General features: G+C 44.2%; 1 protein-coding gene across 3 annotated transcripts in view; it reads left to right on the top strand.

Moving 5' to 3' along the window:
- The window catches only part of WWC1 (WW and C2 domain containing 1), a 156,837-nt gene that overhangs the window by 123,004 nt on the left and 12,708 nt on the right, over positions 1-21,125 (top strand). For all 3 annotated transcript variants that reach the window (XM_070569059.1, XM_070569061.1, XM_070569060.1), the window contains exons 16-19: positions 6,133-6,285; positions 8,570-8,661; positions 14,916-15,048; positions 16,323-16,487. In XM_070569059.1, the coding sequence (XP_070425160.1) occupies positions 6,133-6,285; positions 8,570-8,661; positions 14,916-15,048; positions 16,323-16,487 (543 nt within the window). The remainder of the gene's footprint in view (positions 1-6,132; positions 6,286-8,569; positions 8,662-14,915; positions 15,049-16,322; positions 16,488-21,125) is intronic.

Genomic DNA, 21,125 nt, shown 5'->3' with positions numbered 1-21,125 from the left:
CTGCACTGCTGGGTTGTGGAATCCCCAGCCTGTTTTGAGCCATTTAATCAGCCGGGCAACAAGAATAGTACCCGTCCTGAGCAGTGTCTGTGTGTCTAGTACTGGGCTAAGAACTTTGCCGACACTCTCTCATTTAATCCTCACAACAGAAGCAGCGTTAGGATTATCTCTATTTGACAGCTAGGAGATCAAGGCCCAAAAAGGCTAAGTAACCTGCCCGGATCATCCAGCAAGTAGGTGGAGAAGCCTGGATTTAAACAGAGATTCCTGCTTCCTTACGCATAGCCATTGTACTATTGTGCCTCTCGGGGGGTTCCTGTTCCTGTGAGTGTCTCTCGTGTCCCATGGCCTGCCTTCTGCAATATCACAGGCAACAGTTCTACCAGATTCTTTTGCATGGCATAACAGGAGTCACAGGCTTTCTGGCTGGGCCCTGGTTGCCCAGTCCCCGAGTGCTAAGCTCAGTGCCACTCAGTGAGGGTTCTGTTAAGGCAGCCCACTTCCCGGGTCTCACTCATGTCCTGAAGTTACCATTGCAACAGCTCCCCCACCCTTTTCTCACTTTGCCGTCCCCACTTGGCAAAACCCCAGCCCTGTCAAAGTGCAATCTCTGCCTCCTTTCCACCCGTGCAGCTGGAGAGACACGCTGCATGGTCTCCCTTTAAAATCGTGGTCACTAACCTCCCAGGAGCCCTGCTGCTGCCCAGCATTAATACTGCCTCTCCCTGGACCATTTGTTCTCCCAGTTGTCTCAACGGCTAAGTCTTGCCTTCTCCCCTCTCCTCAAACCTCCAGCGGCTCTTCTCCTACCTTCTCCCTCCACTGAGGCCCTTGCTTTGTGCTCCATGAGAGAATTGAGGCAACCAGAAGAGCGCTCCCACAGCACGTCCAGCTGTTCTCGTGGGTTCTGCCATTTCTCCTGCCCCTGAGGATGTGGCTTGCCTACTCCTGTCTAAGGCCATCCGCTCTCAAGGACATTATGCCAACAGTTACTCTCCTGCCCTCTCCTCTACGGTTTTCCCTCCTGCGCTGGATCTGGCCTGTCAATATACCGATATGCTCTTGTTTCTCTCATTCTTAAAAAAAAGTTTTTACCGCATTTCTACCTCCAGCTACTACATTGTTTCTTTCCCTTTCTTGGCAGCAAAACATGAAAGAGGTGTTCACGTTCTCTCTGTAACCCAATCCACATGGGCTTTGCCCTCATCATTCCACCAGAAATGGGCTCATCGAGGTCATCACTGACCTCCTTCTTGCTAAATCCAGTGGCCTTGGGGGCCGGCCCGGTGGCGCAGCGGTTAAGTGCACACGTTCCGCTTCAGCGGCCTGGGGTCCGCTGGTTCAGATCCCGGATGCGGACGTGGCACCACTTGGCAAAAGCCATGCTGTGGTAGGTGTCCCACATATAAAGTAGAGGAAGATGGGCATGGATGTTAGCTCAGGGCCAGTCTTCCTCAGCAAAAAGAGAAGGATTGGCAGCAGTTAGCTCAGGGCTAATCTTCCTCAAAAAAATAAATAAAAAATAAAATCCCGTGGCCAGTTCTCCATCCTCATGTCTTTCGGCCTGTCAGCCGCATTTGGCTCAGTTGCTCACTCCGTCTTCCTTGACATCCTTTGCCCTGACTTGGCTTCCCAGACACCTCACTCTCCTAGCATTCTTCCTGGCATCTTTCTCCTTTGCTGACTCCATCTGTCTCCTTTGCTGATTCCTCTCTTCCCTGACCCTCACATGTCAGAGGGCCCCAGGGCTCAGACCTGGCTCTTCTTCACTTTTCTGTTTACATTCACTCCCTTGGTGATCTCATCGTGTCTCCCAGCTTCAAACACCATCCCAAATTTATGGCTCCAGCCTGGGCCTCTCCACTCATCTCTACATTATGTGTCCACTGCCTAGTCCACATCTTCTCTTGCGTGTCCAGTAGACATCTCAAATGAACTTGTCCACAAGCACGCCCCTGATCTTTCCTCCTGCATCTTCATTATCTCAGCTGACGGCAACCCTGTTCTTCCATTGCCCAGGCCAGAGACCACAGGGTCATCCTTGACCCCTCTCTTCCTCCCACATCCCTCATCCAATCCTTCAGGAACTCCTGATAGCTGCACCTTCAAAAGATCCCCACCCTCCAGCCACTTCTCACCACTGCCCCTGGCCCCCTCTCCTCTCTCCCCTGGAGATTGTTGCACCAATCTCCTGCTGGGTCTCCCCCCTCTGTCCTGGTCTCCCTCCATCTCTTTCCAACACAGTAGCCAGAGTGACCCTATTAAATTGCAAATCAGTGCATGCCGCTCCTCTGCTTAAAAGCTGACAGTGGCTTCTGTCTCTCCAGAGTCAGCACCTGGGTCCTTTGCCTGGTCCAAGGCCCTCCAGGATCTGCCCCTCGTTACCTCTTGGATTTCCTCCCCTAGCCTCTTCCTCCAGACTCCTTGTGCCCCTTGAATACACCAGCATGCTACTCCCCTCCCGCCTTGACACTTGCCATCCAGATGCTGATGGGCCAGACTCGCTCCCTGTCCTCATCAGGGCTCAACCCAAATGGCACCTTCTCAGTGAGCTCTTCATTCCATCCCATTTAAAATCCCCCTCTCCACTCTCTTTTTCCCTCCTCTCCCCTTTCCCTGTATTATTTTTCTCTGCAGCACTTTCCATCACCTCACATTGCACTATATGATAGATGTTACAGTACACGTTATTTTCACATTTTATCATCTTTGAAGTCAACGTGCAATTTACACTAGATGGCAGGTCATTGTTTAATTGGCAACTATTTTTTTTCCTTAGTGGCGCATGAAATAATAGTACACTTTATAATTGATGGTATCTCAGGTTCAACAAAACATGAAATAGAGTTTACTTATTGATTTGTTTATCTGATTCCCACAGACTCGAATGTCAGCTCATAAGGGCAGGATTTTTATCTGCTTTAAATGCTGCTGTATCCCCAGCACTCAAAACAGTGCTTGGCACATGTGTGTGTGTTGAATGAATGAATGAATGAATGAAAGTGTAAATGCCCTCCGGTGCACCAGTTCACCAAGGTAGACCATATTCATACCTATGAGCCAGCCCCAAACAGACAGTGTGTCTTGTTGGAATTAATAATAATCTGATGGCAGCGTTCCACCCCAAAGCTGTGATTCTGTTCATCCCTCTTGCTCCTCCATCATGGCCTAGCATGTTCTGAACTGTAGAATCCAGTGTATTCATCTATCTCCCCAGGAAACTCTAAGTCCCTTGGGGACAGAGTTGTGTCTCATGTGTTTCTGTGGCTCCAGAGTCTGCACAGGGCTCAAAGAATATTTATTAAATGAATAAATGAGTGATGTACACATATTTGTGTATATTTACCTTTATTCTCGGGGCATAAAGTGTGCCGGGCATGTAGTACCTGGATTGACTCTAGTCCTCCCAACAGCTCCGCAGGCAGGAGTTGTTTCCCTGCCTTCCAGATGAGGAGGCTGGGGCTGAACAAGTGAAGAGTCAGCATGGGTTGTTTTCTTCACCTGCTCACAACTGTTCTAGAAATTGCCTGTAGTCACACAGTGGCTTGGCATAGTCCGTGCCATGCTCTGGTGGATCCTGATAGAAGGAAAACTGGAAGCAGAGATCCCAAGTGGATTGAAGAGTCCCCTCCTGTCCCAGGTGCTCCCATGAGCCATCGCTTGGCTGCTGGCCCACTTTGCAAATGGGTTTGTGGTATTTCTACCCCGCCATGGGCACAGCCACTGGTGTGTTTGGGGAAATGAAGGAGCTAACTCCAAACCTGGTCAGAGCTCTTCAAAAGAGGACGTGTCGAAACAATGAGACCCCTAAGGAATGAGTAAAATTATGTTGTAGTTCTTCCCACTAAGGATGTATGGTAAAAAATACAGTAAAAATATTAAGTTGCTTGAAATAAATCTTCTCTCCATGAGATTATATTCAGTTTGGTTAATTTGTTGTAGTTTGTTTTCATCTTAAGGAACCTATTTACATAATTCAAAGAAAAACCATATAGGAAGATTTACTGAAGACAAATCCTGCTCCCCCCTTGCTCCCCCCTCCAATCCCACCGCCTACTCTGTATAGGCAATCAGTTTGATTAGTTTCTTCTTTATCTATGTATTATTTATTGTTGCACATATGATCACGTTCATTCCCCCTTGCACCTTAAATATGGTGCAAAATACATATATAGAGAGAATATATATAGTCTTATTCCTCTCTCCATTTCTTTTTTTTCCTTAAAGATTGGCACCTGAGCTAACAACTGTTGCCAATCTTCTCTTTGTTTTTTTTCTTCCCCAGACCCCCCAGTACATAGTTGTGTATTCTAGTTGTGAGTGCCTCTGGTTGTGCCCTCTCCATTTCTAATACAAAAGGTAGCATACTAAATATTCTGTTGTGCACTATGCAGTGTTTTTTCCCCTTAACAATATAGCCTGGAGATCTCTTTCATCAGTACCTAGAGATTGTCCTCATTTTTTAGACATAGCTGTATAATACTCCATTGTATAGATATGTCATCGTTTATACATCCAGTCCCCTGTTGCTGGACCTTTGAGGTGTTCAAAATCTTTTGCTGTTACAAAAAAGGCCAAAATGAAGATCCTTGTTCCTGGAACATTTTATACTCGTGTTGATGTACCTGTAGTATAGACCCCTACGAGTAGAATCATTTGGTCAAAGAGTAAAATGCATCCATATTTTTGCTAGATTTTGCCAAATTGCTTCTATAAGGTTTCTACCATTTTACATCCCCACCAGCAAGGTGAGAGTGTCTGTTTCCCTATAGCCTCACCAATACCGTGTGTTGTCTGTTTTTTAGACTTTTGCAGATTTGGTAGAGGGGAAATGATAGTGGTTTTTCACCTCACTTTTTATTACTTACTTGCTTGCTCAGTGTCTGAGTTCCTTGACAGACTGTTAGCTCCAAGAAGGTGAGGACCATCATTTATCCCTGGAACCTAACACAGAACCTGGTGCTCAATATGATTAACATAGGATAGGTGCCCACAACAAAAATCAACCCAATTGGAAAACTGGGCAAGTGACTTGCATAGACATTTCCCCAAAAGTGATATACACATGGCCAATAAGCACATGAAAAGATGCTCAGTATCACTAATTATCAGAGAAGTGCAAATCAAAACCATGGCTTAACACCTCACACTCATTAGGATGGCTAATATTTTTTTAAAAACAAAATAAGCGTTGGGGAGGATGTGCAGAAATTGAAACACCTGTGGCACCATTAGTGGGATTGTAAAATGGTGCAGCTGCTATGGAAAACATTATGGAGGTTCCTCAAAAAATTAAAAATAGAAATACCACATGATCTAGCAATCTCATGACTGGGTATTTATCCAAAAGAATTGAAAACAAGCTCTTGAAACAGCATGGTGACTATAGTTAATAATACTGTATTGCGTATTTGAAAGTTGCTAAGAAAGTAGATCTTAAAAGTTCTCATCACAAGAAAAAAAAATTTCTAACTATGCTGATGGATGTTAACTATACTTATGTGGTGTTCATTTTGCAATGTATACATATATCAAATCATTATCTTGTACACCTGAAGCTAACAGTGTTACCTGTCAATTATATTTCAGTAAAACTGGAGGGGGCACAGATGTTAAATTTTATGTGTTTTTTATCATATTAAAAATATGTGGGGGCCGGCTCTGTGGTACAGCAGTTAAGTTCGCATGCTCTGCTTCGGCAGCCCAGGGTTCGCTGGTTCGGATCCTGGCCTCGGACATGGTGCCACTTGTCAAACCATGCTGTGGTAGGCATCCCACATATAAAGTAGAGGAAGATGGGCACAGATGTTAGCTCAGAGCCAGTCTTCCTCAGCAAAAAGAGGAGGATTGGCAGCAGTTAGCTCAGGGCTAATCTTCCTCAAAAAAAAAAAAAAAAATATATATATATATGTGATAGGTGCTCAATAAAGATTTAGCAAATGAATAAACCAATGAATGAATAAGCTAGTGAATAAGTGAGTTACTGGAAATGATTAATGACTAGCCCTGTCTTCCTCCTAGGAAGCTTCCATCTCACCTGGAGTGATGTTTTGCATACTTTCCCCAGGAGCCAAGTTCACCAGAATTCCTTGTCGGCCCTGCTAATACTCTCCCTTTTCCCGTCCTCAACAGGGAGGCGCCCAGATCAGCCTGGCTGAGGTCTGCCGGTCTGGGGAGAGGTCGACTCGCTGGTACAACCTCCTGAGCTACAAATACTTGAAGAAACAGAGCAGGGAGCCCAAACCAGTGGGAGCCACGGCCGCCACCCCAGGGCCTGAAAGCACGGTGAGCTGGGCCATGGGTCTGCACCATCCCCCTGCATGTGCGGCACCTGGATGGGGAAGGAAAGGCCTCTCCCAGAACTGGAGGTGGCTGGGCATCAGAGGTGGAGGAAACGGAGTAGAGGGGAGAGGAGAAGAGGACAGGGGTGGAGAGACCTCTGCAAAGGGGCGGGTAGCCCCCCATCTGCAACTTGCCCTTCTGCATTTGTGCTCTCCTTCTGTGCTCTACTTGACCTAATACAACTTGCTTGATGAAAGCCTTAACTTCTCAATTTTTTAACAATGAAATGGAAAAGGAAGGAGAAACCTGTGGAAGGTAGAAAATTAACCTTTATTTAGATCCTCCCATGTGTATAGTGGTCCATAGTGGAACTTTATAAAAGAGGCAGGGGGAAGTCATGGGAAGGACAGTCAGAAGACTGGGTATTTCTTAGGAGTCAATCCTTTCACCTCTCTGGGCCTCCATTTCTTCATGTCTAATCTGAGCCTAAAAAGGTTGTTATGAGGCTTTGAAGAAGTACATGTAAAGAGCACCTGGGGACTTGGGTATAGGCTTGATAAATGGTATCTATTTCATTATTTTAAGTTTCTGGAAAAATCTTACATTGGCTTATTTTTGGTTAAAAAATATGTATTGTTTTCATTTTAGTGCAGTACACTTTAAGGTATTAAAATATCCTGAAACTGGGGCTGGCCTTGTGGTGCAGTGGTTTATTTGGCACGCTCTGCTTCAGTGGCCTGGGTTCGCAGGTTCAGTTCCCAGGTGCAAACCTACACCAGTCATCAGCCATGCTGTGGCAGTGACCCACGTACAAAATAGAGGAAGATTGGCACAGATGTTAGCTCAGGGCTAGTTCTCCTCAGAAAAAAAAAATAGCCTTAAACTGTTTCCTGTATTTGGAAAGCCCATATCTGCTGGCCAGGTAGCCTGGCCAGAACTCAACTGAGCAGTGAAGTTGCCCTGGACACAGACTGTCTCAGCATGTGGGATCCTAGTGGGATTCCTAGAGAGCGTTTGGGACTCAGGTTGGCTTGTAGTTCTCTGAAGTGCTTCTTCCCTCTGTCAGTGCTTGGTTACTTTAGACTGTCCCTGCCCGGAATTTCAGTGGAGGGGATGGGCTAGGTCCTATGGTGAGGATTTAAGTCTGTTTTCTTCTCCGCCTCCTCCATCATCGTTTTCTGCACTTGCATCATTTCCTGCACTTCCTTTTGTGTCAGGCACGGTCCTGTTTATTAAGTGCAATTTACCAAGGTCAGAAAGATTACCTAAGGACATATGTCCAATAAGCAACAAAGCTAGGTCTCAAACCCAGGTCTCCCTCCCTCCAAAAAGGTGACAGTGAGGTGGCATAGGTATTGAAAACAGACTCCTCTACTTTCTAGAGCATGTTCTTGGGTAAGTAACATCAACCTTAGGAACATAGTTTCCTCATTTCCGTTTCTCAAGGGGATAATCATAATCTCTACCCATTAGGATGGTTGTAAAGATTAAATAAGATGCCACACGTAAGCCATCTGTCACAGTGCCTGGCATATCCGGGGCCTTCAACTGATTTTAGTTCCCTCTATCCTTCTCCAAAAGAAAATTTCAGGAATTATCCATCCTCTGGCCCACACTACCAAGAGTATTTGCAAATTAAATGTGTGCTCAGAAAACTACAAGATCAGTTTTTGCTTTACTATTAGCTCCCATTTACTGACTACCAAGCACCTTTTTTATGTATATTGTCAATGCATCTTCATAACAACCCTTTGTAGTAGTTGTTAGACTGAGTCTCGGAGAGGTTAAATAATTTCCTCAAGTCACCCAGGCTTCCTCACTGTAGACATCATTCAATATAGACGTTCTTCCTCCAGGAAGCCTTCCCTGAATGCAGCCTCCCAAGCTGGCTTTGCTGCCACTCATCTGTTCCTGAATACCCAATACTGCTCTGTCATAGTCCTCACATTGTTTTATTATTGCTGGTTCATGTCATGGTGTCCCTGACTACGCTGTGATCTCCTTACAGCCAAAGACCTGTAATTCTGTCTTCCTCCACTGCTAAACCTGGCTGTCTTCCAAAATGCTGTTGATGCATACAGGGGTTATTCTCAGAAGAACCGCCAGTCAGAAGAACTAAGGACTGTATTTCCAATTTATAAGTAACCTTGGGGCGAGATGCTTCCCCGCTCTGGTCTTCAGTTTACCCCCAGTTCACTGGGAGGGTCATACTCTAAGAAGTGCTGATTCCTGCCAGGTGGGGCCATGCCTGGTGCACAGACGAACCCCTCAGCCTTTGTCTCTGCAGGATGCCGTGTCTGCTCTGCTGGAACAGACAGCAGTGGAGCTGGAGAAGAGGCAGGAGGGAAGGAGTAGCACACAGACCCTGGAAGACAGCTGGTAAGTGAGGGTTCCCTTGGGCCTCAGGAACTGACCTGGCTTAGACCTGGGCCCAGGGATGAGATCCCCAAACACCAGGGCAACCAAGAGAGGTGTTCCTTTGGTAAAACTGAGAACCTCTCTCCTCATGGGTTCTTTTCAGGCAGGAAAGCAGTATATAGCCTGACACTGTCATCCCCAAAGTCCCTTCCCAGTTTGTTATTTCGCCTTCCCTGCACCACTCATGCTGGCTCACATCTACTATCCGTATTTGTCTTGAGGCACTTACACTTATTTTGGTTAAAAAAAATTTTTATAAGAAGCTTTATATTACTGTAAGTGGAAAGTTAGTATAATTTGCCATAAATTGAGGATTCCTCAATAAGTAATTACATTTGACTGCTGGGAATGGAGAGCAAACTAATAGGCTTAAATAAGATAGAAGTTTGTTTCTTTGTTACTTAAAAAGAAGAACGAGAGAATGCCATCCAAGGCTCGTCTGTCAGCTCCATGGTGCTTCTGGGAACCCAGGCGGCTGCTTTCATTCTGCTTTACTGTCCTTACTGTGTGACCTCAATCATTGAGGCTACTTTCTAGCCCAAAATGGCTGCTGAGACACCAGCCATCAGGTAGGCATGAGGAAAGAGGAAAGACAAAAGAGTGTGCCTATGTGCCTTTTAACCAAGGAGCATTCCTGAAAGACCCACTCAGCAATTTCTACTTGCTTCTCATTGGCCGAGCTCAGCTATTTGGCCTACCTAATGACAAGGGAGGCTAGGAAATGAGATCTGTTAGTTGGTACAAAAATCAGGGTTCTGTAACTGAGGAGGAAAGTGAGAAAGGATGTTGGGTAGGCCATGAGCCAATTCTGCCTCAGAAGGTAACTGTGGAAAATTAAATGTAGTGAAAATCAAACCAGAGTACTAATGTCTAGGTAGATCTATTGCTTGCTAAGCTTCTAAGCCTGAGGTCTTCTCTCCCCTTGCTAAAAAGGAAGGTTAGTCAGTGATTCAGCAGCATTCAAGATGTGCTCCTGCCAAAGAGAGGCTCCGCGATGTTACCAGAAGGTCTGAGGAGATCGAAACGGGTGACTTTCTCATGTGCCATCCGGTGTTCTCAGTCGCTTGAACCCTGACAGAAAGATCCCCTCACATACTTTAGGAAACAGTCATGTAGACCAGGGTTCAAATCCTAGCTTCATCCTTTCTGTGTGACCTTAAGCAAAGCATTTTTTAACTTATGATTGAAGTATAACATGGATACAGAAAAGTTCACGCAAGCGTACAGCTCAGTGAATCTTCAGAAACCAAACTACCCAAGTCAAGAAGCAGAGCATTGCCAGCTCTCCGGAAGCCACACCACCCCATGCTTCATCCCTGTCACCGCCCTCCACCTCAAGGACAGCCTCTTTCAGGCAAGTCGTTCTGACCTCGTCTGATCCTGAGCTGGAAGATGGGGACATCGCACCGGCTGTGTATGTTATTCAGAAAGGACTGAAGGAAAAGCCACTAATGAAGAGAAAGTGCAAAGCTCGTAGTAGACACTTAGTAGAAAGCAGAAATTATTATTAGGAAAACGAGAAGGAACATTGCTAACTACCAGCTGAAAAGGGAGAGCGCAACTCCCGTCTGGGAAATGACTACAGCTTGTGAATCTTGCCATTTGGAAGGAGGTATAATTGGGCTTAAATGCATGCACTTTGAATTTGGATAAAAATGGATGCGGAGTCTCACTCAGCCAGCTTCCCGTGGGAGCCTAGGTCTGGATGAGGCCAGAGCGTCAGTGGGTTTTAAAAGCTCCTTGGGTGATTCCAATGTGCAGCCTGGGCTGAGAACCACGGCTCTAAACCTCTGGTTGCCCCTCTGTGAAATACGGACTTAAAAAATAGCCACTACATCATATAGACTCAATGAAATTATGCATGGTAAACGCTGAACACAGACTTGACCCAAAGGAAGCACTCAGCAACTTCCATATTATTCTGTGACAGCCCCAAACTGCATATTTGGTCTCAAAAGGAGTGCTTTCATGATATTTACTCCAGGGTTCAGCAGATGTTTTCTGGAAATGGCCAGATAGTGAAGGATGCCTGCTTTGTGGGCCATACGGATTCTGTTGCATCGACTCAGCTCTGCTATTGTAGTGTGGAAGCGGCCATAGACAACACGCACACCAACCACCGTGTCTCTGCCACTGAAACTTCATTGATGGACACTGAAATTTGAACTTCACATAATTTGCACGTCACAGAATACCATTCTCCTTTTAATTTTTTTTCAGCCGTTTAAAAATAAAAAAACCATTCCTAGCTTGGACTGTCCAAAACAGGCAGTGGGCTAGATTTGGCCCACGGCAGATCCCTCTTGTGCTCTTCTCCTTTACTATTTCTCCACGTGATAAAGAGTACGACGAGCTTCCTGAAGTTTTGTATGTTCCTTTGTTGTAGGATTCTCTCTAAATTGTCTCAAGTTTTCTTTCTCTCTCGTTCTTTCCCTCCCTCCCTCTCTTTCTCCCATTGTCTCCCTCCTTCACCCTCACTCCGTTTCTCCTGTTCTTTCCCTCTCTCTGGCACACTGCTGGGCTGGGCTGGGCTGTGGTTTGCACAGGCAAAGGTCTGATGCCGGAAATAGGCCCCAGACCTGTCTTCCAAAACCCTGGCACAAGATCAGTGGTTTCCGCCAAATTCCAAGCTTGTGTTGAGACTTTTCACGCCGTCTCCTAGCAACCGTCTTCTGTCCTCTCTCCCTTTGTGGCCCCCTCTCTCCCCACCCCTTGCCATTCAAACTTCCTTAGACACTGACTTACAAAGAGGGCTGGGAATCCCGGAGCTGCTGTGCTGGGGTAAATCCATCTACAGCCCCCTCCCGCTAGACTAGAGGCTTCTTTTGGTCCTGGAATGTTAACTAGCTTTGCTGTGCCTGCTCAGCTCTGGAGTCATGTGTGGAGGTCTCCAACAGACTGGCCCTCTGTTCTAATGTACACTTCTTCTCCCTCAGCACCCAAGGCCCAGGGTGCCATTGTTACTCCCTCCTTTTATTTGTTTAGGTTTCTTTTGTGCATGTAATCAGAGGACTGAATTTTTTTTTTTTTTTAAGATCTACGTACAAAACAAAACTCCAAGAGTATTAGAAAATATAGGAGAATATAATCTCAAACAATGCTGGAGTGAAAATCCTCGTATTTGCCTCCTTGGGAACTTATGTGTATTTGTCTAGGGCAGATCTTGAGAAGTGGCATTGCTGGGTCCCAGGGCATGGTGTTGTATACTCTGATAGACATTGCAAAATAATTCTCAAACAAGAAGTACTAGTAAATGCTCCCACCAGCAGTGACTAAGGGTACCCCTAAACCTACACCCTCTCCAATGCTGAATATACTCTAACTGCTATAGTACTTGACCAAGAATACGTACATTTTTTATTTTAGCAGATTCTGCTGAATTGACTTTAGAGTGTAAATTGGCTGCTCTGATTTATACTGCCTGCAGGGATATGCCTATTTCCCATACCTTCACCAGCACTTGACGTTATCAGATATTTTTGTGTTTTTTGCCACTCCAAAGGGTGGAAAGATGTTGCCTGTTCTGATGATTTTTCCTCTTTACAATTGAAGGGTTTTTTTCCTTTATAAAAGTATTTAGATTTCACAGTCAAAAAGAAGAGACTTCCATAGTGGTTGAGCACTTAGTTGGACAAAATTGGGTTGGAAAGCTGGCTCCCCCACTTAGCAGCCTGTGACACTGGACAAGGCTTGTCAGCTGTCTGATCCTCAGCTTTTGAATCTGTGAAATGGAGGCAGTAATTGCTTTCGGTGTTGTATGACCTTTGCATAGCCCATGGAGCTTATTAGGCCCTCAGTAAATGCTGGTTCACGTGGCGTCTTCAGAATTCTTGCAGAGGTGCTCCTTGCATGTTCCCATGTTTACTGGCTCGTTTATGAGTAGACAGAGAGGCTGCGGGAGCAAAGGAGGGAGAGCAAAACCCCTCCCTAGCACTGGACCCCATCTGAGTGCAGGGGGGTTTAATCACGGGGCTGGGGATCTAAGATCTACTCTCCCTATTGGGAAAATCCTAAGGGAGACTTTATGTTTAGCCACAGTCTCAATGAGCCAGCTAACACTCATGCTGATCAGAAGCTGGCGGTTATGTATGTCTTTGAGAAGTAAAGATGGGAATAGAGATAAATTTCTAATTAACAAATGCAGTCCGTTTGTCATACCAAATACTTGCAACCCTAGAGTCCGAGGGGAAAGGGTAATTATGAAGAATGTTACCAGGGGCCAGCCCAGTGGCATGGTGGTTAAGTTTGTGCTCTCTGCTTTGGCAGCCCAGGGTTCATGGGTTCGGATCCAGGCACAGACCTACACACCACTCATCCAGCCATGCTGTGGCAGCATCCCACATACAACATAGAGGAAGATTGGCACAGCTGTTAGCTCAGTGACAATCTTCCTCAGGCAAAAAGAGGAAGATTGGCAACAGATGTCAGCTCAAGATCAAAATTCCTCACCAAAAAAAGGAAAAAAAGAATATTACCAAAAGTAAAGTCTCTTCAACAAATAGTAATGGAACACCACTTGATATCCATATAAAAAAATAAACTTTGAGCATCATGTGCAAAAATTAATCTGAAATGGATCATAGAGCTAAACACAAAAGCTGAAACTATAAAAACCTGAGAGAAAATATAAGAGAAATTGTTTGCAACTTGGGATAGGCAAAGATTTCCTAGGTAGAACATAAAAAGCACCAACCATAAAAGAAAAAAATTGATAAATTGGACTCTATCACAATCAAAAGCTTCTGTTTGGAAGACACCATTTAGAAAATGAAAAGGCAAGCCACAGACTTGGAGAAAATGTTTGCAAAGGATTCATATCCAGAATAGATAATGAACTCTTATAACTCAATAATAAAAAGACAACCCAATTTTTAAGTAGGCTAAAGATTCTAACACACTTTGCAAAAGAAAATATATGAATGGTCAATAAATTCATGGAAAGATTCTCAACACAAAAGTTCAGATTAAAACCACAATGAGATGGGAGTACACACCCAGTAGAATGACTGCATTTAAAGACTCCCAATACAAGTATAGATGAGGAACTGGAATTCTCACAACATTGCCGGTGGGAGTGTAAAATGGCATAACCACCTTGGAAACCAGTTTGCCAGTTTTTTAAAGGATAAATTTCATACTTACCCTATGACCCAGGAATTCTCCTCGTAGGTATGTATCTTTATAGTCTGAATTGTATCCCCAGCAAAATCCACATGTTGAGCCCCTAGCCCCAGGACCTCAGAATGTGACTGTGTTTAGACATAGGGCCTTTAAAGAGATGATTAAGTTAACGTGAGGCCATTAAATCTAAGGTGGGCCCTAATCCAGGATGACTGGTATCCTCGTAAGAAGAGGAAGTGTAGACACACAGACACACTAGGGAGGCACACACACAGGGAGGGCCCTGTGAGGACACGGGGAGAAGGAAGCCGTCTACAAGCCCCAGGGAAAGGCCTCAGAGGAAACCGGCTCTGCCCACTCCTCAGTCTTGGACTTTCAGCCTCCAGAACTGTGAGAAATAAATTTCTGTTGTTTAAACCTCCCAGCCTGTGGTATTGTGTTACTGCAGCCCTGGTAAACTAACACAATCTCCAAGAGAAATGAAAGCCTGTATTTACACAGACTCGCAGGTGAATGTCCACAGAGGCGTGATTCGTAACTGATAAGAAATGGAAACGATCCAAGTGGTCAGCACCCGATGAATAGCTGAGCAAACTCTGGTCTATCCATCCAATGGAATATTGCTCAGCAGTAAAAAGGAGTGAACTGTTGATACATGCACCAACATGGATGAATCTCTGAAACAGTATGCTGAGAGAATGAAGCCAAAGCATGTACTCTCTGATTCCTTTTATATGAAATGCTGGAAAAACCAGATCTAATCCGTAGTGACAGAGAGCCGATCAGTGCGGGAGATTAACTGGAACAGGGTACAGGGAACCTTTTGGGTGACGGAATATTCTATATCTTGAGTGTGGTAATGGTTACACAGGGTAGTACATTGGTCAAAGCTCATCAAACTCTATGCTAAAAATGCATTTGTTGTCTGTAAATTATACCTCACTAAAATTGGTTTTTGGTTTGTTTTTTTTTCCCCCCAAAAATGTGTCCTCAATCTTGACAAGGCTTAGAAGCCCTCTGCTGGAAGCACTTAAAGGCACGTGCGCAGATCAATGTGATCTCTGGTGGGTAAGCAAAGCACTTTGTCATCACAGGAGGTACGAGGAGGAGGCCAGCGAGAACGAGGCAGCTGCTGAGGAGGAGGACGGAGAGGAGGAGGAGGAAGGAGAGGAGGACGTTTTCGCTGAGAAAGCCTCACCAGATATGGACGAGTGCCCGGCATCAAAGGTAGGGAGGGCTGGGGAGACAAGAGGGGCTGTGTTGGGAAAACAGCCCTCAATCCTTGGGCCTGGGCAGTCACAAAAGCCTCAGGGCCGAGTCTCATCCACCAGCGTCAGGGGACAGATGTCCCTGCCTATATTCCGGGTGTTTTCAGTGATAGTAAACCAGGAGAGGCTGACTCGCCCCCTCACCTCTCCTGCCCTCTGCAGCTCCTCTGTTTCTCTGGACAGACGTCAAGCTTTGCAGTCATGGGTTTGGGTTTGCATCCTGGCTCTGCTACTCCCTCTCTGTGTAGTCTTAGGCAGATGACTTCATCCCTCTCAAGCCTTCATTTCCTCATCTCTAAAGTGGACATGATAATACCAACCGTGCAGATGGTTCTGAGGTTTCGAAGGAATGCGTTTTTTCATTTTGGTCTGCCCCAAATGCAGTAGGAAGGGGGAGTCGAGTCGAGTCCTCCTCGCCTCCTGCTCCCCTGCTACCCTCCGGTTACCGGATATAACAGGACACACTCTCCACAGAGAGCTCTGTGTTCTTTCCGCCTGCAGGACTCCTGGAAATAGAGTGCTCCACTGTATTTGAGCAGGGCCCCTCAGCGTGGAGCTGCAGGTTGTGCACTGCTCGAAGGTGCCTGGCCAACGGGGGCTGAGGAAGAAGCCAGGGCTGCCTTCCAACAGCTCCACACCGAGGGGAAATCTTTTTGCTATTTCTCCAGCCAAAAGGGGTGCCTTTTTCAAAATTATACAGAGGGACTGTTGAAGCCAACAGGGTCCTGCATTTAGGTGTTCTTGTTTGGTTATCTTTTACTGGTGACTACTGTGAAAGGACGGTAGAAGACCTGATCCCCCAGTTTAAACAATCGAGATTTGCTAGTTGCCTCCATAAGTCCAGGAACGCATCTGCAGTTCTTGACTGGAGCGATGGAGGCCTTGGGTGGGGCTTTGTCAAAATGTGGCTGGCACCTGAGGCTTGAGGGTGTAAAGTCCAGGACATCAGTGCTTGAGGGACCTCTACTGCTCACATGAGCTTTTTTGGGGACTAAATATGCTCCCACTAGCTCCAACCAGAGCCGTCAGAGAGGAATGGGCAGCCAGCACTCAGGCCTTGGGTGCCATCCTGGCTGGGCAGGGCTGGGCCCAAGGAAGCCCCCAGCTGTGTGTGGGGGCCAAAGGCGAGGTGAAAAGAGTGGGGAACAGCTGGACAGTCTGCCTCACGAGTCTCAGAGCGGGTGGCTGAGACTCTGGATACTAGTGGCCTCAAAGCTGTGACTTCTTCTTTAGGTGGACAAAGAGACCAACACGGAGACCCCAACCCCATCTCCCACAGTGGTGCGGCCCAAGGACCGGCGGGTGGGCACGCCATCCTCAGGGCCATTTCTTCGAGGGAGCACCATCATCCGCTCTAAGACCTTCTCCCCAGGACCCCAGAGCCAGTACGTGTGCCGGGTAAGCCAACACGTGGTGCTTTCCTCCTCCCAGAATACCTGCTTCCCATGGGGTAGCCAAGAACCTTCGGCCTCACTCAGTTCTGGGTGCAAATCCCAGTTACTCTCACATCGTTGGGTATCCTTGGGCAAGTTAACACCTCGCCTTATGTGCAGTTAATAGACTGACATCAAGGGGTTGCTTTAAGGATTGAATTAGGTAAAGTATGAGAAATGCTCAGTAACCAGTACATGGCCAATGTTATTATAATTCCACCAGCTCTCCCCTCCTTGTTCACATCATGCACTTCCCTCCCACACAACCACTTGCTGAGATCAGACTGACCTCTCACTGTCCCTAAGCTGGCATTCCTTCTCAACCTCCAAGGTGATTCCAGTGTGCAGCCTGAGGTTGCAAAATGGCAACAGGCCTGTGCTGTTTAGTTGCAGGGTTTTTTCTTTGTTTGTTTTGAGTTTTTTTCTTATTTTGTTGAGGTCATAATAGTTTATACCATTGCAAAATTTCAGTTGTACATTATTATTTGTCAGTCACTATATACGTACCCCTTTACCCCTTATGCCCACCCCCCCAACCCCCTTTTCCTTTGGTAACCACTAATCTGTTCTCTTTGTCCACATGTTAATTTATCTTCCACATATAAGTGAAATCATACAGTGTTTGTCTTTCTCTGTCTGACTTACTTGACTTAGCATAATACCTTCAGGGTCCATCCATGTTGTTGCAACTGGGACGGTTTTGTCTTTTTTATGACTGAGTAGTATTCCATCTGCTTTATGCATTCATCAGTTGATGGGCACTTGGATTGCTTGCACATCTTGGGTATTGTGAATAATACTGCAATGAACATAGGGGAGCATAATTCTGTTTGAATTGTTGATTTCAGGTTCTTTGGATAAATAAGGATAGCTGGGTCATATAGTATTACTATTTTAATTTTTTGAGTAATCTCCATACTGTTTTCCATAGTAGCTGCACCAGTTTGCCTTCCCACTAGCAGTGTATGAGGGTACCGTTTTCTCCACATCCTCTCCAACATTTGTTGTTTTTTGTCTTGGTAATTGTGGCCATTCTAACAGGTGTAAGGTGATATCTCATTGTACTTTTGATTTGCATTTCCCTAGTGATTGGTGATGTTGAACATCTTTTCATGTGCCTATTGGCCATCTGTATATCTTCTTTGGAAAAATATCTGTTCATCTCCTCTACCTATTTTTTGATTAGGTTGTTTGGTTTTTTGTTGTTGAATTGTATGAGTTCCTTATATATTTGGGAGATTAACTCCTTGTTGGGTATATAATTTGAAAGTATTTTCTCCCAGTTGGTGGGTTGTCTTTTCATTCTTTTCCTGGTTTTCTTTGCCTTGCAGAAGCTTTTTAGTCAGATGTAGTCCCGTTGGTTATTTTTTCTTTTGTGTCCCTTGCCTGAGTAGACATGGTATTCAAAAAGATGCTTCTAAAACCGATGTCAAAGAGCATGCTGCCTATATTTTCTTCTAGGAGTTTTATGGTTTCACGTCTTACCTTCAAATCTTTAATCCATTTTGAGTTAATTTTTGTATATAGTGTAAGATAATGGTCTACTTTCATTCTTTTGCATGTGGTTGTCCAGTTTTCCCAACACCTTTTATTGAAGAGAGTTTCCTTTCTCCATTGTGTGTTCTTGGCTCCTTTGTCAAAGATTAGCTGTCCATAAATGTGTGGTTTTACTTCTAGGCTTTCAATTCTATTCCATTGATCTGTGTGTCTGTTTTTGTGCCAGTACCTTGCTGTTTTGATTACTATAGATTTGCAGTGTATTTTGAAGTCCGAGATTGTGATGCCTCCAGCTTTGTTCTTTTTTCTCAGGATTGCTTTAGCTGTTCAGGGTCTTTTGTTGCCCCATATGAATTTTAGGATTCTCTGTTATATTTCCACGAAGAATGTAATTGAGATTCTGATTGGGATCGCATTGATTCTGTAGATTGCTTTATGTAATATAGACATTTTAACTATGTTTATTCTTCCAGTCCATGTGCATGGACTATCTTTCCATTTCTTTATGTCATCATCGATTTCTTTCAATAATGTCTTATAGTTTTCATTGTATAAGTATTTCACTTCCTTGGTTAAATTTATTCCTAGATATTTTATTCTTTTTGTTGGGATTGTAAATAGGATTGTATTCTCGAGTTCTCTGTTAGTTCGTTATTAGAGTATAGAAGTGTAACTGATTTTTGTAAGTTGATTTTGTACCCTGCAACTTTCCTGTAGATGTTGATTATTTCTAATAGTTTTCCGATAGATTCTTTAGGGCTTTTCTATGTATAGAATCATGTCATTTGCAAACAGCAAGAGTTTCACTTCTTCCTCACCAATGTGAATACCTTTTATTTCTTTTTCTTCCCTAATTGCTCTGGCCAAAACCTCCAGTACTATGTTGAATAAGAGTGTTAAGAGTGTGCACCCTTGTCTTGTTCGTGTTCTCAGAGGGATGGCTTTCAGTTTTTCCCCATTGAGTATGATGTTGGCTGTGGGTTTTTCATATATGGCTGTTATTATGTTGAGGTACTTTCCTTCTATACCCATTTTATTGAGAGTCTATCATAAATAGATGTTGGATCTTGTCAAATGCTTTCTCTGCATCTATTGAGCTAATCATGCAGTTTTTATTCCTCATTTTGTTAATGTGGTCTATGACATTGATTGATTTGCAGGTGTTGACCCATCCCTGTGTCCCTGGTACAAATCACACTTAATCATGGTGTATGATCCTTTTAATGTATTGCTGTATTTGCTTCTCCAATATTTTGTTGAGGATTTTTGCATCTATGTTCATCAGCGATATTGGCCTGTAATTTTCCTTCTTTGTCCTTATCTAGCTTTGAGATGAGGGTGATTTTGGCCTTGTAGAATGAGTTAGGAAGCGTCCCATCTTCTTCATCTTTTTGGAATAGTTTGAGAGGGATAGGTACTAAATCTTCTTTGAATGTTTGGGGGAATTCTCCAGAGAAGCCGTCTGGTCCTGGACTTTTATTTTTTGGGAGTTTTTTTATTACTGTTTCAATCTCTTTACTTGTGATTGGTCTATTCAGATTCTCTATTTCTTCTTGATTCAGTTTTGGGAGGTTGTATGAGTCTAAGAAGTTATCCATTTCTTCTAGATTGTCCAGTTCGTTGGCATATAGTTTTTCATGTTATTCTCTTATAATCCTTTGTATTTCTGTGGTATCCATTGTAATTTCTCCTCTTCTCATTTCTAATTTCATTTATTTAGCCTTCTCTCTTTTCTTCTCAGTAAGTCTGGCTAAGAGTTTGTCAGTTTTGTTTATCTTCTCAAAGAATCAGCTCTTAGTTTCATTGAACCTTTCTATTGTTTTTTTGGTCTCTATTTCATTTATTTCTGTTCTAATTTTTATGATGGCTGTCCTTGTGCTGACTTTGGGCTTTCTTTGTTCTTCTTTTTCCAGTTCTGTTAGATGTAGTTTAAGATTACTTATTTAAGATTTTTCCTGTTTGTTGAGGTGAGCCTGTATTGCTATGAATTTCCCTCTTACAACCACTTTTGCTGAATCTCGTAAGAGTTGGTATGTTGGAGCTGGGCCAGTGGCGCAGTGGTTAAGTTCACACGTTCTGCCTCTCGGCCGCCCAGGGTTCACTGGTTCAGATCCCGGGTGCAGACATGGCACCACTTGGCAAAAAGCCATGCTGTGGTAGGTGTCCCACGTATAAAGTAGAGGAAGATGGCCATGGATGTTAACTCAGGGCCAGTTTTCCTAAGCAAAAAGAGGAGGATTGGCAGTAGTTAGCTCAGGGCTAATCTTCCTCAAGAAAAAAAAACAGTTGGTATGTTGTATTTTCATTTTCATTTGTCTTAAGGTACTTTTTGATTTCTCCTTTGATTTCTTCATTGATCCAATGGTTTTTCAGTACAATGTTGTTTAGTCTCCTTGTATTTGTGTCTTTCTTAGCTTTTTTCTTGTAGTTGATTTCTAGTTTCATAGCATTATGGTCAGAAAAGATGTTTGATATGATTTCAATCTTAAATTTATTGAGGCTTGCCTTGTTTCCCAACATATGGTCTGTCTTTGAGAATGTTCCATATGCACTTGAGAAGAATGTGTGTTCTGCTATTTTTGGATGGAGTTTTCTATATATATGTATGAAGTCCATCTGGTCTAGTTTTTCATTTAATTCTACCATTTCCTTCTTGACTTTCTGTGTGGATGACCTATCTGTTGATGTAAGTTGGGTGTTGAGGTCCCCTACTATTATTGTGTTACTGTTAATTTCTCCTTTTAGGTCTGTTAATAGTTGCTTTATGTACTTTGGTGCTCCTGTATCAAGTGCATATATATTTATAAGTGTTACGTCCTCTTGGCGGAGCATCCCTTTTATCCTTACATATTGCCCCTCTTTGTCTCCTGTTGCCTTTTTTATCTTGAAGTCTACTTTGTCTGATTTCCCTTGTTTGTTGTCCCCTGTAGTTCTGACTGCCAATTCAGTTTGGAGATTCTCCGTGATGGTTCTTTTTTAGTGTGTGTGAGGAAGATTGGTGCTGAGTTAACATCTGTTGTCAACCTTCTTCTTTTTGCTTGAGGAGGATGGTCCCTGAGCTAACGTCTGAGCCAGTCTTCCTCTACTTTGTATGTGGGATGCCACC

Source organism: Equus przewalskii, chromosome 13 (assembly GCF_037783145.1).
Source record: "Equus przewalskii isolate Varuska chromosome 13, EquPr2, whole genome shotgun sequence".
NCBI classification, from domain to species: Eukaryota; Metazoa; Chordata; class Mammalia; order Perissodactyla; family Equidae; genus Equus; species Equus przewalskii.
Note: the sequence above shows the minus strand (reverse complement) of the source record. Positions and strands in the feature narration are given on the sequence as shown.